The sequence below is a fragment of the Sylvia atricapilla genome, chromosome 2 (assembly GCF_009819655.1).
Source record: "Sylvia atricapilla isolate bSylAtr1 chromosome 2, bSylAtr1.pri, whole genome shotgun sequence".
NCBI lineage: Eukaryota > Metazoa > Chordata > Aves > Passeriformes > Sylviidae > Sylvia > Sylvia atricapilla.
The window spans coordinates 3,386,965-3,407,323 of NC_089141.1; the positions used below are offsets into that span (position 1 = coordinate 3,386,965).

General features: G+C 38.2%; 1 protein-coding gene across 1 annotated transcript in view; it reads left to right on the forward strand.

Moving 5' to 3' along the window:
• The window catches only part of MYH15 (myosin heavy chain 15), a 468,786-nt gene extending 451,049 nt beyond the window's left edge, over nucleotides 1-17,737 (forward strand). Inside the window, exon 34 of the mRNA XM_066340665.1 lies at nucleotides 17,600-17,737. Coding sequence (XP_066196762.1) covers nucleotides 17,600-17,722 — 123 coding nt within the window. The 3' untranslated portion in view covers nucleotides 17,723-17,737. The remainder of the gene's footprint in view (nucleotides 1-17,599) is intronic.
• The last annotated feature ends 2,622 nt before the right edge of the window (nucleotides 17,738-20,359 follow it).

A 20,359-nucleotide genomic window follows, 5' to 3' on the forward strand; every position in this document is an offset into this window, starting at 1 on the left:
TCCTCACCCCTTTCCATGATAGTGTAAGGTCTCCTGTGGCCTCATGGCACCTGCAGTTCAAAGTTCCTCACACTGCTCTCTTCCACACTCTCTTTTCAGAGCCCCCTTACGGTCTGACAAGGATTGGGCACATCCCAACACACCTTGATTTTCCCTGTGCTTCACTCATCTGCTGTCTGGAGGGATGAGAGTCTGTTAACCTACTTCTTTCCATTTGTCTCAGTGAAAATCTTGAAGCTCACCTTTTCCCACAGAGAACTTTCTAGCAGGCGAATTTTTCACCTCCAAAGTTTGTGCTAGAGTCTGTTCAAACCTAAGAGGGAAGATACATCAATGTTATGAGGCAAGACAAGGAAAGAAGAGCAGGGGAAGTGAAGACCATGCCACTGTAAGGCTAATAAAGAAGTCCCTGAAAAGTTTTAAAAATAGAAAAATGGTTTTGCTGCATCTATGCTTCAGTGTTTCATCGGACATTACCAAATAAATTTCAATGAGACACTAGAGGGAACACTTTTGCTTCTAACATTTTTAAAATTTTCATACTAACTCTGGTTGACATGCCCCTCTCAGAATAATTTTAAAGTTGTTGGATTGCAATATTATGTTGAAATGCAGCCATGGCAAGGCCTTTTCTTCTCTTCTAACTCTCCAGATGACACAAACTTAAGCCAACTCAATGCTTTTAATAGGTTTATCCTTTTTTACAGGTGTTTCCAGCCACCCATCTAACCCTTTTGTGCTAGTGAAAAAGTGAAACTGTCTGTTTAACAGAAAGATGAAGTGTCACCACAGTCCCTGTAGGAAATGGCAGCCACTGTCCACTTCCAGCTAAGCACATGCCATGTGAGAAGGAAGTATTGTTCTACCTATCCATCTGTAGACTCTAGTCCCTGAAGTGAGATAATAATAAGAAAACCTTTTGCAGAGAATTTTGCACCACTGATGCTCTAAAAATGTGCTGCCAAGATGATGCCAGAACACAGACACTAATTACCTTATTATTTGATTTTCTTCATCTTCAGTGTCTTCCCATCCAACCTGAAACTCTCTCTAGTGTAATCCAAAACTGGCATCAGGCTAAATTGAAGCCTCACTACAGGAACTGTAATAGACAGCCTGACATTGTTTGTTCTTCTTCTTTTTAAATTTTTCTTCCTTTTCAATCAACCAAGCAACTGGTAATTTTATAGTCTGGTATCTCTCTATTCAAATTAGATCAAAGTGAACATACACAGATGCAAAATTCTGTATGCTCTAGCATATAATGAAAAAATAACCACTTAAACCACAAATCAAGTCATTCCCTGCCCCCTCCCCCCCCCCAAAAAAAAAAAAAAAAACAACAAAAAACAACAAAACAAACCACCCCCAAAACCACCAAAAAAAGCTAACTTAAAAAATCCCACAATCCACCCCACCCTCAAAACAGCTCCAGAGAGTAGTCCAATATAATGACAAATGAAGACAATATGAACTTGTGTGAACATAGGCTTTTCAGATGCCTGTCAATTTTGGGATAACTTAAGTTGTTTGAGGGGGAGAGTCTGTTTGAAGAACCCCATTTGATGCCTGTACCTCTTGTGCAAAATTGACATTACTCCTTCACCCCACTCTACAGAGACAGATCACTGAATACAATGATCACATACATAGTTGGGTGGCTTTGTCTCCTTCCTCTTTCCCAGAAGCTGTTCCAGATGAGTGTTTTCCATTAAAAAGAAGCTGCTTTATTTTTTTTATTGGTTATTGTCCTCCCAGAACTTCAAGGAAGCAAAAAAGGAACCAGTGAAAATGTTTTCTAAAAGTTCAGAACTACATTTTGGTTCTACAAGTGTCATCAGTAACTTAAATTTACCTTCTGAACCAAATCTTCCAGCCTGTCAACCACTTTTAAAGCACACAAATATACTAGTTCATGAAAAAAATAACACAGGCAATCCAGTTTTGAGATGGAGAATGAGGTTCATACTCTTAGCAGCATAAGAATGAACTAAATTTTTTAAACTGCCTTTTAAACTCAATCAGATGCAACCAAAGCCCAGCAAAATGTTGAGTCCACCCACAACCCATTTAGCACAAATCCTGACACACAGGAAAACACCACTGACAGATTACAGGAAAATGGTATGGTTAAATTTGGTCTCAAAATAAAGGAAGTCTTCAGGTAGCCACAGGAAAGATTAGAGACATACAGGGGAGGCATCAGCTAGAAACTAAAACCGTGTAATTATAAGGTGATCCAGAAACAAAGGGTACATAGTTCAGATTATAAAATAAAGAAATATTTTTATATCCCCAAGGGCTCATCTTGAAGAATGGTTGTTGGCAGAGATGGCAAATATTACCTCAAAAGCTCAAGTTGGGAGTCCATCACAATGAAAAATCCCTATGATGTATCTGCCATATGCCATTTATTGCAGAAAGATTTGCTCTAAACAAAGCTGAATCTGTCCTGAGTCTTTTGGTGCTGAAGCCCAAAGAAACTCTGGTCTGACTAGTGCTGTGTTCTTAACAATGGCTGTGGGCTCTGAGGAGCTATGAATCACTGAAGCAGGGCAGATTTGGCTGATGCCTCTCCTTTTTTCAAGGGTAGCCTCCCTTCAAAGGAATGAGAAGAAGGTGAGTCTGGCAGTGCAGTGACACTTGGCTGTTCCTCCTGTGGGTTCTTGATGGCCAGCAGGCTTCAGCCCTTAATGATAATATGGTAAATTCCCACCTTGTCACACAGTTTCAGATAACTCTAAAATCTGTTTCATATAAGGAAATATTTTAAAGGTAAAAAGGGCAGAAGCTCCGAGATATTTTTGACCCACTGTGATAAAGTGGTCTCCAGTCCCTGTTTCACATTTTTTTTTTGCCTTATACACCACTGCATTTATGGATTAAAAGACATCTAAGCACATTTTCTCTGCCTAGTTTATCTTTTGATCATCTGCCTAGTAGCTCCTAAATTCGGAAATGGGTTGTGGGGACACAGTCCTGGTGCTATACAGTAGCACCACTGAGAGCTGCAAAACCACATCCTAGCAAAATATTCAGAGGCTGTGCTTGTGTTGCTTCCCCCACAGTGCTGTGAGTTGCAAGTCTCTTGCTGGAGAGGGAGCTTAACATCTTTCAGGATCCTGACACATACATCTGCAACAAGAATGCAAAACCTCACCCTTGGGCTCACTGTTAAAGAACAGGCACCATACAAAGTGTTAAAAATCCACTGCAGACTCAGAAGTCCCTGGTGATTTTAAGATATATTTTTTTAAGGTTTCTTTGTGCCTCTCCTCTTTGCTGGCTCAGGTTGAAAGGCCAGATGCCTGGCAGGAATGACCACAGTGGCAGGGAGAGCTTCTGCTCTCTAATCCAGTTTGCTGCAGTTGACTGACGAGGGTCTTGGAATTCTTTGCTGTTTTTTAAGAGTTTCCACTGTGATCTTTCCAAGATGCTACCATCTGAAAAGTTTTATACTGAACACAGATGTGCATGTTGTATTTTTAGCAGAAAATGAATTAATTAGTATGGTATATGTAAATTTAGAAGCCGTTTAGAAGGCTTCATTCTCAGCATAATATTCAATATTTGCCTAATATCTTGTCAGACAGTAATTATATTCCCAGATAGAAATTTATACTCAACTGTAGCAAAATGGTTCTTACCATTAATTCTGCCAGAAACAGGGAAAGATTAACTGTGCTATGCCTGGAATGGATTATTTAGCATTGCCCAGGCTATTAGTATGAAAATGCTTGCATCCTCTGACAAATGCATGGAGTAAAAATTATTATAATTCCATTAAGTATAATAAGATGACTATTTAAAAAAAGGAAAAAAAATGAAGGAAACAATGCCTTTAACTAGTGACTAATAAAATTTAAAAGCATAAACAGATTTTTAAATTATTTTTAGAGCCAAACTAAGCATTTGTAAAAAGTCATCTTGACCATCATTCTGATGCTGTAGGGAATACTTTTGATCTGGTCTGTAACTATTCTAGTGACATCCTTCAACACCTGTAACTGGACTTTATTAAAATGATTTGTACCCAATCAGTTGCATATGCCACTTCAGGAACAACCCAGAGTTATATCTGGTTATACACAGGTTCAAAATATTTTGAATATTTTGTTTCCCTGCTTGTGCTATTGCAAATATTCTGGAGTCAAAGTTCATGTAGTTCTACAATTGGATCATCATTTTTATGGTATTCTTTATTGTGGAAACATCAAAATCCTGGCTACTGAGCACTTCTCACTCAGTTAATATAAACTTTACCTAATCAGAAGTAGAAATGAGAAACTAGGTACCAAAATCCCAAATTGTTTGTCCAGTCTTCTACAGAGACAAACCAAATAAATCAAATAATTGAAGGAGATACTTTGCAAATTAAAACCACTGATTTCTTTCTTTCTTTTGCTTTTAAGAGCCAATAAAAACAATTATGCTTGAGCCATATAGGCTTTGTGCAGCTGCACAGCTCACACAAAATGATAAACTTAACCCAGCTCCTTTTCCCAATTCACTGCACTAGAGTTAATTCCATCGTAACTTCTCCCGTGCATCATAAAAACAGTAGAGCTGATCTCCAAACTGGCATGTCAATTAATGTTTACAACTGTCAAAAATTGAGCTGCAGGTTTAATTCACACAGTAAAATGGAATAAGCACACACCAGGGGACTATGATATCCCAGTATACTTCTGACACTCCTATGATGCTTTTTTCTGCAAGTCCGCTTGACACTTTTTATTTGTTTGTGCCTGTAATAAGGAAAAAACCTCGACTGTTGAGGCTGTCTTATTCCAGTGCTCTGTGCTCCTTGGTGCCATTTCTCTATATCACCAGGAAAAAGCACCTTGTTCTTGTCTGTGTAATCTATCGTTTCATTTTGACTCATTTGTCTCTGCCTTTTCCTTGAAAGACAATATCCTTTTAATCACACCCTCATGCAACAAGCTTGCCAGTACGATATTCTTATAGCTTAAAAAATATAAATAAATAATATTAAATTAAATACTGCCATCCCATAAGTATCTCTCAGCTTCTGTGGTCTGATTTTGGTTTCCATAAACTCTGTGGCAAGACTTGTTTTCTGTGGAAAACCTTTAGGGTGTATCCAGTGACGTGATGGATTGGATGCCCACATCTGCAGCTGTCTCCAGAAGAGCAAATAAATCTATGAAGCACACACAGGGCTAAAATAAAAGCCATCAGTGCTGCAGTCACCTTTTTCTAGCACCACTGCCTCACAGAAGAAGGAGTTAGTTCAGGTGCAGCATCACATGGAGGCACACATCCATCAGCTGAGGTCTGGCCCCAGTTTTGGAGCCAGATTTTTGGGAACTAGCTCAGGGGTCTCTGCAGTGTGTCCCATTTGTTTCCCCTGTATACCTTAATGCACAAAACACAAGAAATCAAACTGGTTTCCAACCTTGGGGACTTCTTCTGATGCTTGTGAGAGATGAAGGAGACTTGGTGAAGGATTCACTTCACCACCTTATTTTTCGAAGTACATGTACTTTCTCCTGCAAAAATTAGCATCAGCATTAAAATACAAAATGTTGGAAAGAAAGTTACATGAAATTATTCTTACACTGTAAAACTATCCTCCTTGAATATCACCTTGATCAGATAGTTGTGCAGAACTAGGAAGGCTGAGAATGAATGAATCATCTTGTTCTTAGCTCTGCATTAGTAATTTGATGCCTCCATATAGTACCTCACCTGCATATTAAAGACACAAAGGGGCTTCCAGTTTCTGCAGCCCTCCTCAGGAGAGAGAAGTATAGAAGCAGCAATTGAAAAGAGGAATTTACATGAAGAAAAGAAGAGGTTTGCTGTCTCTAATTAGGGTAAAACCTAATGTTTCAATTTGATGATAGCTAAAATCAAATGGAGAAGGAGTATCGTCAGTCATCTGCTTCAGTTCATAATAATTCTTAATATACTCATTTCCTTTCAGCTTTTCTTTTACTACCACTCTCCTTTATTTCTTTGGAAGAGAGTCTCTTATTTGAAAAATCACTCAGAGCCTCTCATCTCCAGGTTTCCTATAGGAAGACTCCCCACACAAATATTCTCTCTAATTTTGATCCAGAACAAGATCCTACACACAGCACTGCCAGCTCCTTTGGCAGTCATTAGCAAGGCACATCCCTAACAATGATCAGATTGGTAGGACACACGGAAAAGTATCAGTGTACAATCTATTCCTGCTTCATGCAATTTCTCTTGGAAAACAAACGAATGAAACGTTGCTCTGATTGCAGATCAAGAAGAGTTTTGCTGAATTTGGCAAATAAGAGACTAAACAGGCTCTGAGGGGGCTGGCATGTGGGGCAGGTGCAGGGAAATCCTGGTGTTTGAAGTCAGAACGCAATCCCCTTCCCTGATGTCTGCTTTCATTTTCCATGGTATTAGGTAGATGTTCTAAACCAGAGCACCGGAGCTGACACCAAACTCGTGAAAAAAACAGACACACAATCAATTCTAGCAGCACTGGTTAGACCAACTAAAATCAGAAGCAGAACCCTCCATGCAGGAAGCAGCATGTATATGTTTAATATCAATATCCACACACTGGTCTTGAAACCCAAACATAAAGCTCTCTATTTCTTGAATATGTATCATAAATGTAATATGTTGCTATTTAAAAATTAAAAACTATGGCAGCAAACGCACAAGTAAAAGTGGTATGGAGCTTTTATTGCCACATTCATGCATTGAGGGAGTAAGATAGTAATGAATGTACTTTGGATGATGCTTATTACTGTTTGCACTAATAACAGACTACCATTTAAATGTTAATAATTGCAGTGAAGAATGTCTTGAAGGAAGAGAACATCCCAAGGGACATTCAGAGGTTAAATTAGATCTGGACTGAAAACAAATTACCGTTGTCTCTTTGAAAAGAATCACCAAAACATTTATGGATGAATTTGCTGAATTCAATAAACAATTTGCAGGTGATTTCATTAGATAATGAGAATTGATTATATACTAAGTTATCTGATGGTCCTAAAAAAGGTGAAATAGTGGCAATAGTGACTAACAATACACTGGCAGCATTCATTTCCAATCCTAAAACCGGATTCAGGATCCTGACTGTTTAGGAAACATTGTATTGCATTATGTTATGAAGTCTGATCTTGATTGTACAGGCTAGATATATTAGAAAAATATTTTTGTGATTTCAGGTGCTTTGGATTAGTTTTCTCACTATACATTCCTAATTCACTGACTATTTATAACTGCTCTAAAATCCCCAACAATGCATTGAATTATTGTTTTCTACCTGCTTTACTAAATCACCTGGCTTAAAGCTGAACCTGAGATGGCTCCTTCCCAAGGTCCGATTCAAGGCACTCACTCTGCATCAGGGAGGCCACAAATTCAGGCATCTGCTCACACTTCCAGCATCACCTTTACTCAAGAGCCTAAGCCCACTTGAAGCTGGTCAGACTAAGAATGTGTTGTGAGAAGGACTTTCTGTGTTTGCCTTGGCCTGCCTCAGGCTGGCTCTTTTTGCTCTCCCTTAAATATACAGTCATTCTTTCCCGCTCCTTTCCCAAACACCCACAAAATTATAAACTTTTGCCACAGCTCCTCTCAGTTTTTTTGGGTTTTAGGGAGATTTCTCCTTTCTGTACCCTGTACAAGTTGTTTCATACTCTGCTACTATCCCTCCTTTCATATAAAACGTATCTTGAATCAGCAAAGTTTTCACCAAACCCACTAATTCTTGATATATACAATCAGGTTCGTGACAGAAACTCACAGAATGTTCAGAATGGCAACAGCATTATAGTGCACTGTGCTATACTTCAGTAATGTTTTGGTTGATTTTATTGACCCCACCTACTTCTACAATTAACAGTACTGGCTGGGTATAAAATCTTCCTAGATACATAATAATAGTAATAATAATAATAGTAATAATAATAATAATAATAATAGTAATAATAATGTTTTCCTTTGTTAAGACAGGCATACATCTCTATCTTTCACCAACTGCTATAATATTAATTAGGAGAAATGTAATGACTCCTCAGGTCTACTGCCATACTAAACTGTAGACCTGGTCTTGCCCACAGAAGCTGTTATAGGAGAAAGGAAATTCCTGGGGAAGGAAAGGAAAATTCTATCTTCCTATAGAATATTCTGAAATTATCTGCAAAATCTAAGTCTTCAGCAGAGAAAATGTAAGTTCTTTGTTGAATAAATGACAGCGGGAGGCTTCTGTGATACTGGAGCAGAACAGTAGATAAAACACAAGGAATGAGATAGTAAAACAAAGCAAAACAAAAGTAATGAGGCTTAAAGAAATTAGAAATAATTATCTGAATAGAAAATAAGAAAGGAACTGGAAAAATAGAAAGCTCCTAGTTGTCAAATTTTTGGATTTTCTAAGCAGTTTTTTTCGTAAGACTCAGACAATTAAAAGTTTTTAAAAGCTCTTTGGAAAATAGGTATACTGAGCATCTATGCTGAGCAAGGCAAGAGAATTCCTGTGCATAAATCTAGAACTAAGGATATATGGGTAGCAACATCTGCCCATTATCTGGAATAGGATAAGACTCAAAACAAAAAACAGCAAAAGCAGCAGGAGATGTTAGCTATAAAAGCGATACAATCCTGATTTTTTCCTGACTAAGGGAAAGACATCATTTAACTTCATTGGGTCTAGGATCTGACACTAAGTCCTATTATACAGGCCAGATGTAAGGAATTTATTCCCCCTAGGAGAAAGCAGGAGAAGCAGATGGCTGTTTCTAGCAAACACATTGCAAGCCAGAGGAAGAGCCTGTATGTATTTCCTGTGAGAACTAAAACTTCACTAGAAATAAGAACATCCTTAAAACCAATGCTTTCCTTTAATGGCTCAGAAAACAATAACCTACTTATTATCTCATCATGCCTAAAGGTATTAAACACTGTGTGCTGGATTTGTTCCTTCGCTTCTCAATTCTTTCTGCACTTCAGATGGTGGATGGTCTCAACTTTTGTACTGCTGTACCCTAATTTATTTTTAATACCTCAGTGTTATAGCGTTCATTCTGCAGAGCACATTTAGCTTTAAGTGGGTAAGTCCCATTTAATTCAATGGCCAATTGTGTGCTCGGATAACTTGCTGAATCTAAGCCATTTGCATCCACCAATAAAAAGTAACAAGAAGCAACCCTTCTCTCATTTGGGGCCTGAGTGTTCATGTGTAACTCAGCAAAAAGGATGACATTTGGAAATACGGCGCTTGCGCTGCTGCATTATTCTTTTCACCTTTTGCTAAACAGAGGTTGGAAAACCATATCTAACAAAATAATGCTCCTTGAATCTCAACTTCTTCTTGTTTTCCTCCTCGTTGCACTGTCTGATTATTGTTTACATTAAGGCAGCACTTCGGAGTGTTCATGAGTACCAAAAGTGTATTGGGGAAAATTTTGCCCTCTGTATTTGATGTCTAAACCCACACCGATGGCAGCCCACAGGATTTGTGCTGGCAGCAGAGTGTGGCTGAGAACAACCCCTTGGGATGCAGGAATTCCTGGGGTGACCCACAGGCCAGTGTGTCCTAGTGCAGCCTGTGACTGGACTGCAAGAAGGATCTGGGCACTTTCAGGGAGCACACATTTTATATCCAAGAGTGTACTGCTGCTAAAATAATAGCAAAGGGGATACTGGGAATTGCCAGCCCTGGAAATTGTGATTTATTGTAAAAAAAGTCCAGGAAATGTATTGCTTTTTTGAAATTGTGCCGTTATAAAATATTCTCTCGAAGCTTGCTAAAGTGAGATCTAATTCAAGGCCTGTCACTGCATCCCTGCTTTACATTGTTCTCTGTAGGTGTTACAGCAAGAGTTACAAAAGATAACAAGTTGCCATCATTTTTTTTTCTCATGACTAAAAATATGGCTTAAAGAAAAAGGAAGGAAACCTTAACTCTGATATTCTTTTTCCCTGGGGCTTATAAAAAACAACCAACCCTGTAAATGCTATTTTCATTGCCTTGAGTTTTACATCCTTTATACCTAAACCGAGAGGAAAATGATACATTGTGCAAATAGGATTTCAGTGGCAGCATTAGGAAATTCTCCTGTTTCAAGTTATGCCAGGGGAGGTTTAGATTGGATATTAAGAAAAATTTCTTCACTGCAGCGGTTGTCAAGCATTGAAACACGCTGGTCAGGGAAGTGGTTGAGTCCTCATCCCTGGAGGTATCTAAAAGAAGTGTAGATGTGGTGCTTAGGGACACGGTTTAGTGGTGGAAATGGCAGCGCTGGGTTAGCAGCTAGACTCAATGACCTTCAGGGTTTTTTCCAATCTAAACAATTTATGATTATATGTGCAGATCTACAGCAGAAAAGGCAGCTCAGGATCCACCTACTGCGCCTGGCATTATTTAGACATGGCTCTGTGTGTTCCTCCTTTCCTGCAGGATTTGATGCAAAGGACAAAATGGGGCTGGTAACTCTCAGGCAGCATTTCTCAAGATGTCAGACTAGAATTAATTAATCCTAAAGTGGATAAGGTTGATTCATTATCTTATCGTGGTTAGGTTGCAGTGTACAATCAGTCTGTAAAATCAACTATATTATGTTGAAGTCCATGCATTTAGCCTTCTATCAGAATCTAAGTTTCCCCACAGTGCTATTAAATTTTCTCGACTGGTTGTCATCTCGAGAAAGGCTTTGTTCCAGCCATGGGACCAAATGATATTACTTCCTCACTTATTCAACAGCACGTGCTGATAGACTCAGCAAGAAACTTAGATGTGACAGTAAGAAAGGTTTGCACAGTCTGGCTCCTCCTCAGAATAAAAAAAACTCATGAAATCACCTCATCAAAGAGCTGCTGCCAACGAGGTGAATGGGAGGCTTGATGCTGACATTAAACAAAAATGTACATTATGCTGTGGGAAGTCCAGGGCAGTGCACAACACAAGGTCAAAGAGGACTCAGGAACACATGAATTTGCTGTGTTGTCCAAAATGAGGTTATTTCAAGGCTTCTTTCTATATTTCATTTTCTTTTACCTTTCTGAAAAACAACACATTTCCAGGTGAATTCTCTTACTTTGTCTTAGCCCTAGAATGATTGGGTTTTTTTCAGTCAAATAGACTAAAAATCTCATCACCTGTTTTGATTTATAGGAGAGTAAAATAGTTCCCAATTGCTTAAATAGTGATTTTTGGTTTCTTTTCTGTAAAAGATTACTTAGATAGAACAGAAATTGCAAAGTAATCCCTTCTATATGACTGCTGTGAGCTGAGAAATCTCTTAGCTACTGAAGGGTGGTGCAGGACAAGGAAAGGATAAAGTTCTATGAATCTGTAGTTGTAACATCGAGTTTATGATCAATAGAAAATGTCAATTATTTTATACCTAGATTTGTAGGATTGGAAACTATTGTAGGCATGTAAGAATGGTGTAGCATTGGCATTAGGTTTCTGTTGTGGACTGGCTTAAACCTCGTTGAAACTGGAGTATTTATTTAGGATGAGTAAGAAGTTAGGCACATTTTTCAAAGGTGAATGCAAGTCTGCTGGAAAAAAGGAAGACTGACATTAAGGAGGGCGTTTCAGAGTATTATTTCATGTGAAGAAAAGTTTGAGAGGTGCTAAAAATTGAGCAACAATGAAAAAGAGGTGACAAAAATGAGAGCCTAACCAGACTCTAGTGATGCCAGCCCAAAGCAGAAAATGTAAGCCAGGTTACTGACTAAGAGAGTTGACTCTGTGGTCTGGGAAAATGTCTTTGGGATTTTTTGATTAATCCCATTTTAAAAACATGCATTTGTGGACTTTAAAAGGAAACAGAAAAAGAGACAGTCTAAACCAAAGACCAGGAAATCAGTTATGAAGACAACTAGCTGACCTGCCAGTTTCTTCTCCAGCTGGAAGAATTCAGCAGAAGGTCAGTTCAAGTTGGACACAACTTTGATCATGCAGCCTTAGAAGGACAGTGAAGTCTTTGTCTAGAAATACAACATCTAAACAGAATTTCGTTTCCATTGCTGTGTTGTGATCACAGTTTAAAAGGCTACAAATGCAGGAAATTAAAATGTAGATATTTCACAGAAGTCATGACTCTACCAATCTAAACAGAAATGCTATGATTTATACTGTTAAATGTCCATGTTACTCACAAATTCTGCCCTCTGACAACTCTGCTGCCAGGGAAGCAATTAAATTGGAACTTGTCTTTAGTAAATAAGCATCCTATTATCTCTAGAATAGTTAAAATTTAACATCTCTACAGTTCCATTTTTTGCATAATATTTCTCTAGCAGTGTATTTCAACACATTTCACAGAGAGCAACCTGGTTTTATTACCTTAAAGATCTAAAGAGAAAGAAACATGACTACAACTTTGATTAGGAGGATTGCAAATAGCCAGTTTTTTTTTTTTATTATTACTTTCACTCACTGTAGTCAGGCTAAATTAATGTTCTGAGATAAGAGACTTGACTAGACAAGGAGAGAGGGAGAGAATGGTGTGAAGGACCTTCAAGGTGAGGCAGATTGTGCAGTGAGGAGTAGGATGAGGCAGACCAGCGAGGGAAATGGGAGGGGGAAAGGAAAAAACAGAAGTGAAAAAGAAAATACTCAGAGAATCAGAGCAACAGGCAAAAGAGAAGAACTCAGCAGCTGCATTTTAAATGGAGAAGAGGTGAAAGTTTGCTTATTGTAGTAAAAAAATGTAATCTGCTAGGAAGAGAGGATGATTGGAGCTAGTATTTTGTCCTGTGATTGCTCTGAATATCAGGGACAGAAACACAGATTACCACTGAAGAAAGTCATCCACAGAATAGCTTCCCAAGATACTCATGCAGACAAACCCCTCCTTTTGTATTCCTAAAAGGTACGGGAAAGGGAATACAAACAAAAGTGGTACAGGTGTTTCCCTATCACCAGCTGTCATTGGACTCACAGAGCCAAGTACATCCCAGGGTTTCGTGGATATTGATGGAGGAATTTTGGTACAATGAAGAACAAATACATTTGGATTTTTTCCAAAAAATAAAAAGTTTGGATTTTTTTTTTTCTAATAGAATCCAAGAAGCTCTGCAAAAATGGAGCTGTACTATGCAGTAAGATCTTGTACACAAGATGCCCTTCACCCTCCTTAACTAATATCTTTGGGCACTTTTGTTCAAGAGATGGAGAAGCTCTTGCTTGTGACACCCAGACATTAAATTTTCACATCCAGGAAATAGACACTTACTTCCTCTTCTCAACAGGGATATTCTTCTTCAATGTGAGACACCTTCCTCCTCTTTCATGTGTATCTAAATTTCACATAATGCTCATCTACATATAGGTAGATAATATGTACACATATATGTCTGCAAACATTTAAGTAAAAAACTATCTTGCTAGATGTTCACTTTATTTGTATTATACCCTATTTTTCTACTTATGCAACTTTACTGAATTATTATCAGCAATTATTAAATTCTACAAGGTTAAGACATGGGCTTTGCTCAGAAGGGTACAGGTCTTCACAACTTTATGGCAGCTCTTGATATTTCTACTAGATTGAGGTTGGGTCTTAAGGTTAAAATCACATAAGAATATTGATCTGATTTCATTTTAAAGCAGAATTTGTACCCTCCATAGCTGATGAGAAAAGCTTAAACCTATGAAATCAGTAGGGTTTAAAAGTCCTAAAATGAGAGGGCCAAGTAAATCCCTGCTATGTCCCCACTTCTTACTGCTCCTAAAACGTGGTCAGCACATGGAGGAGTGCATACATGTGTTCATATTTAAACTTGGCACCATTCTTGAGCTCGGTTTGTGTTCACAAATCCTTGAGATTGACAATACTAACACTGAACCCTGAAGCAAAAGTTGAATAGTTCAAATTTTATATAGAAATGCGAAAAAAAGATGTCTCAAAGAAGAAAGTGGCATCTATTATATCGTGTGAGCTTTTGCTTGTTCTTGTCAGTTTTGCTAAAGAACATGAAAGTGGAAAATTTTTGTCTTCTGATCACTGCAAAACATTCTGTGCAATTTTTCCTTTGTTGGCTTTATAGGGAGACTGAAAGTGCATCCACTGAATATAATACTTCAGATATAGATCTGCTGCTCTCTTGTCATATCTTAGTGATTTTGAACAAGCTTTTCTTTCAGATGCAGATCAGAGAAACAAGTAGGAGGTTGAAGAGGAAAAAAAAGGAAAAGCAAGACATCTTTTTAAGTTTTTGTGATGAGGACTCAGCGCTGATAAAAGATTTCTGCTGTTTAGATCATGCAACTTCCTGGAGTTTGAACTGTTTGAGTACTGAAGATTCTGTACTTGTTATGGCAGGCAGCATTTTCCTCCCACTGACCCTCCCATGCTGAGATTCAAACGTGGATTACATCTTTCTTATCAAGAAAAGAATATACATTGCCTCTCTGAAAGGCTGATTTACTGTCTGATTTGCATGGAGAGAGAAATTGTTCTAAGAATAGCCATATTGCACTAAATGAAGAAGCCAAATTTCTACCACAAACTTGGTATTTTAAAAAATAAATAAATATTTTTAAATAAATAGCTGATAAATTTTAATTAATTAATTAATTAAATCTATGGTGTGTTTTAAAATAAGGCTTAGTTACCTTTTATATTATTATGCTTTGATGTCACTATACTTCTAATTTCTCCAAAGGAACCCTCCAAATTATCCCACAGAAAAAGGTCTCTTAAAATAGTTCCTTCAAGGTCTCCTAGAATATTTCCTTCTGGAAGGAAATAATTTCCTCCTGAAGAACTTTTCCTCATTTTTACCCTTGCAAGACTACCAGACTGATTTTGAAAGCTCCCTTTATCATCCAAAAAGTCTGTTAATTGATTTCAATTTTAGAAGCTTTTGAAGTTAAAAAACTACCTACCACTGCTAGGTATCCTGTTCTATTCTATTCTATTCTATTCTATTCTATTCTATTCTATTCTATTCTATTCTATTCTATTCTATTCTACTCTACTCTACTCTACTCTACTCTACTCTACTCTACTCTACTCTACTCAATTTCAGAAGCAAGAGGAGAGAAAGCCTCAATGAACAATTAAATCAAGCACAATCAAATTAAATCAAATAGAAGACTAGATACAATATTGATTACCAGTTCTGAAAAACACCATGAGGTTAATTAGTTCTTGTTTTTACCTGCTTGGTCAGCTGCAATCTTTCTTCAGCTATCTGACTGCAATCTCACTGTTTAACCATTTGAGAGAGGTCAGAATATCACAGCTTGATTTAGTGTGCTCCCACTGATCTCTAGTTACTGCTACAGAAGGATATGGGTAACCAGTGGGTTGGTTTTAGGGTTTTTGTTGATTTTTTTTCTCCTAATCAAACAGGCTGGTCTTATCCAGGCATCTTTTTGATACCTTATGGTGCCTGAGCACAGGATGCCTCTGCTCAAGTAGTTGAATTGAGGCTTACATTTCACAATTATTTTTCTTCCAAGCCAAACATCCTAAAATTGTTGCTCAAACAGCACACGAGGCTGTTCCCATGGGGTTGGCATCTTACATTATAACAGGCTAATTTGATTTGATGATCATCAAAGTCTTAGGAAACAGCAAAAATTAAAGCTTTACTTTTGCCTGGAAAGTAGTAACTATTCCTAGAAATCTCTATCAAAAGCACAATTCACCTTTATTGCTGCACCAACATGTTGAAGCAAACAGAGGGAGAATTTGCTTTCCTTCCATTAACTGTCCTTTACAACCTCATTGCTCAGCTTTAAAAGAGTGGATCCCATGCAGAGAATGTGTCCAGAAGGATTAGATGAAGGAGAACCACTTTTATGAGCTGTAACTCCATCAAATGCTTATCTGTAGTAAATTACTCTGCACCTCTTAAAAATAAAAGTAAATATCCAAATGCTACAGCTTGTCCTTTTTATGTTCCCCTTTCTAAATTATTTTCATCTGTTTTAATTCTGTGTAATATCATTGACTTAATGGAGTTCACCCCATTACATATCAGTATGACTAAGAGTGGAAACAGGACTAACAGGACAGTTATTTTCTTAAACTTACAGGTTTTTCAGCAAAATGTCTTGTGATGCCTAAAATACTTGCCCATAAATCCAACTGTGTTCTGGGCTGCATCCAAAGCAGTGTGGCCAGCAGATTGAGGGAATGATTCTGCCCCTTACTCTGCTCTTCTGAAGCTCCACCTGGAGAACTGCATCCAGCTCTGGGAGCCCAGCACAGAAACAACTGTTGGAATTTAATCCAGAGGAGTGCCATGCGGATCATTAGAGGGATGGATCACTACAAAGGAAGACTGAAAAATTTAGGATTGTTCAGCCTGGAGAAGAGAAAGTTGCTGGGACACCTTATCACAGCCATTCAGTGCTTGAAAGGGGCCTGTAAGAACCATGGGGAAAGACTTTTGGGCAGGGCCTGTTGTGATGAAACAAGGGGTGATGGTTTTAAGATAAAGGAGGGTTTATTTAGACTGCATACAAGAAAGAAAGGTTTGTTTTTTTTTTTTTTTTTTTTTTTTTTTTTTTTTTTTTTTTTTTTTTTTTTTTTTTTTTTTTTTTTTTTTTAGTGAGGGTAGTAAAACACTGAAGCAGGTTGTCCAGAGAGGTGGTAGATGCTCATTTCTTGGTAACATTCGAGGTCAGGTTGAAAGGGGCTCTGAGCAATCTGGTCTAGTGGAAGATATCCCCACTCTTTGCAGGGATTTTGAGCTGGATGACTTTAAAAGGTCCATTCCAACCCAAATTATTCTATGACACTATGCACAAGATATGGACAGCAGTTCCTCATATTTCAGCAACTAAAGAGTCAGCCTTGGTAGCTGGGAGAAAAAAATCCCAATGGTTTAGAAAGCAGAGCAGAGACAAATAAGGGTTTTCATGACAACACTGACAAAGTTACAGAAGCCAGGAACCAAGGGACCCAGCATCCCAAATGTTTTAATATTGTCCATTAGAAAGAGTCAAGAAATTAGTCTCCACTGAGAACATCTGTCCACAGAAAAAAAAACTTAAAATTGAATACTGCTGTCTTTCCATCTGAAACCTGAAACAATGCTATTTTTAATTTTAAAATTAAATCTTATTTTAAAGGAGAAAGATTATTTCTCTGTGTGGCTCTAAAAAGAGAAGAATCTGGGATTAGAAGAGTTCACCGTGGTTTACTACCTGGCCATGCAAAAAGCAGCTGCCTGTCACATTGGCAAATCAGCTAATCACTATGAAATAGCAATTGTTTTGAATGGATAATTGACTACAGGTGTGATGAATTATACATTCATTTTGGGATCCAAAGATATAAAAAGAAGTTGGGTCTCGTGTTGTTTTGTTGGATTTTTTTTGTTGTTGTTGCTGTTGTTTAGATGGAGGTGTATTTTTTTTTTTTTTTTTTTTTTTTTGGTTGGTGAGGGTTGTGGGGGGTTTTGTTTGGTTGGGGTGGGGTTTTTTTTGTTTTTATTTAAAACTGTTTCCTTTATTAGGTAGCAATCCTTTGGAAACTGCAATTGCTGGAACAGCCTTAATGATTGCCTTAAGAGACACACTCTCTGCAACACTATAGGGAACAATAAAATCAAAGCATCTGTTTCTTTATGTTATTCTGAAGAAAAAGAAGGGACTTTCTTGAGGGAGAAAGAGGAAGATGTAGGTATGAGCTCTAAGATCTACAGTTACCATGGGGTATTTTTATTGACCACTACAACAAAACAAGCATGGAGAAATACCTTAAAATCCTATGCTACACTGTATTTCTAAATTATATAACCTGTAGCCATTTCTGGAGGATTCATGCCCTGTGGTGTGAAGTGATAAAGGAGCTAATTAAATCAAATAAGTGAGAACAACAAACACTGCCTAGAAAAAGTCCAAATGCAGGCTGGAGTTTTACCTGCTAGATGATATACCCCAATCAAGGGCGCTGAAGAGCTGAATCATTGGTCCCAAGAGGTTTCAAAATTACTCTGCAAATTACACGTTTAAGAATAAACATCCCCTGCTTTGCAACATATGGTATATTTAGGATGCTGCACAACATCTGTTCAGCTTCACAAAGAAACATCACACCACAGTTCTGCAGTGGGAGGCAAAACAGAAGCTCCAGAAATAACCGAGTCAGGAAAGATCTCACCTCCACTGCTGAAACTAGTAGGAAGTCTTCTCCTGCTTTTGTCAAAGAGATATCATGACAATCCTAGCACTGATAACTTTTCCTCAAGGTTTTTGATGAAGTGTTCTTTGCTTAATGAAGCCCATGTAACTGGTATGTTACCAGTTTATTACTGAGACCTGTGTCAGTAATAAGCTGCTCAGGGAATTGCCAAAACATACTGGACAAGACATGTTGTTTGAGATCTGACCAAAGCCCTCCCTCAGATGAAGACCACTGCTTATCACCAACCTCCTAATTGACTTTCCTTGGGCATTCCTTCCTCAGAAGCAGTTTGCAGGCTTGAGTCTCACAAATAACAAAAGCACATACGTGAACATCTTAATTTCACAGTTGTTTTTACTGTGTCAGCTCCTATTCTTCTGAACCTTACTCATCTAGAAAGTCTGCCAGAGAATGTGTTTATCTTTCTCTTCCTTTCCTAGGGTCATCCTGGTGCAATTTTTTTCATTTAAACTTCAGAATAAGCAGGGAAAGTTCCTGAGAACTGTGTATGATCTGTTGTATTGAGCCCATCCATGGGATGCACCTCACCTGGGCCCTGGGTGAAGCAATAGGCAGGGGAGATTCTCTTCTTCCTTATCAGCCCTGCAGATTTTGATCCACTAAACTTCTGATGTGGAGGGCCAGCACGTGGTGGTGTAAAGACATGGATTAATACTAGAAGGTCCAACATGGTGTGAAACCAGCAGATTGCTTCAGATCAGTATCTTGTCTCCAACAGTGACCCTACATAAACAGCCAAGGGAGAGAAAGGTCAGTGATGTGTAATGCTTTTCATGAGTGTTCTTCCAGCCATCAGCTATACTCAGGTCAGAAATTTCCTGATCCTCATAAGATTTGTCTAGCTAATGCCCCTCCAAGTGTTTCTCTCTCAAGTTCTTGTCCACTCTCCTCTTGAAATGCTGCATCACCCATCTTGTAATAAGGGCTTTCTTTGGGAAGAAATTGCACCACTCTATTACTTGTTGCACAAAGAACAAAGCTGAACAGAGCATTTCCTTGCTTTTCCTATGGCTTTAAAGGGTAAAACGCTGTTTTGAGGTGAAAAGAACAATGCTGTTTTTCAAGCTGGTGGAGATTCTTATGCCGTCCATCTAGTGATGAAAGAGAAAAGTGGGAGGGGAGGAATATGGAAGGGAAAAATAAATGATAATAGGAAGAAGAAAGTAAGAGGTGGGAATAGAGTTTTCTGAGCTGAACATTTTAGTCAGAAAGATACAGGATGGGACAAATATCTGACTGTCTTTTGGGTTTAACATGGTAGAGTAAGACTGAACAGGAAATTTTCATTAAAGTCTTCAAAGAAAGGTTATTCCCTATCGTGTAAAAAGCATTGATATGCACACCTCCTGTTAACTCTAATGGGAACTAGACATGCAAATCTTCTCACAGAACTCCCACTGAGTTTTGTGCATAAATCCTGCAAGAAATGGTAGGTTAATAGACCCATGGGTATAAAACAATTGCCTTCTTATTAACCTCTGGAGCTTTTCTTGAAAATAACTCTAATGACTGCTGTGGATTTTTGGTAGACTCATGGTGACAGAGCTGTGTTGAATTCCTCCTGTGCTGCTATGTAGAAGGGGGTACTTACAACTGGTAAATGACCCAGCAGAGGATTTGGTCACAACTGGCCACCAGGTAAATTATGTCTTACACCAGGTAAATTATGTCTTACACCGGCTGCTGAATGTCACTCGTATTGTTCAATAATTGGATGCACTTGGTGCTTTTTCCTCAAAATCAAGCACACATACATCTATTCATATATATTTATGAAAAAAGAGATATGATTACTTCTCTCTGTCATGCCTAAGCCTTATTTGAGGCTTGTAAATAATCAGAGACTGGATATGTGTCACTGCAGTGTCCTCTGTCAAATGATTCGTCCTAATATTTGGAAAGTAATGGTGCACATTCTCAGTGGTGTGAAGCCAAAGATCACCAGAGTCTTTGCCACTTCCTCAGCCACTACCTATTAGCATCAGAAACTCTTTGATGGGTTCCTCATTGAGATTCCCCCTCTTTGTAGGCCACCGAGTGCATTCCTTAAGCTGCTGATGATTACATCTTAAATAGCAAGAGTGCTTCAAGCTCCTATGTCACCTTCAACTTGAAAATGAGATGAATTGAAATACTAGATGGTAATTTTGTAGTCTCTAACACTTTTTGGAAGTAGGAAACTGCTTTTACACTCAATTTAGAGAAAATAAATTCTCAGG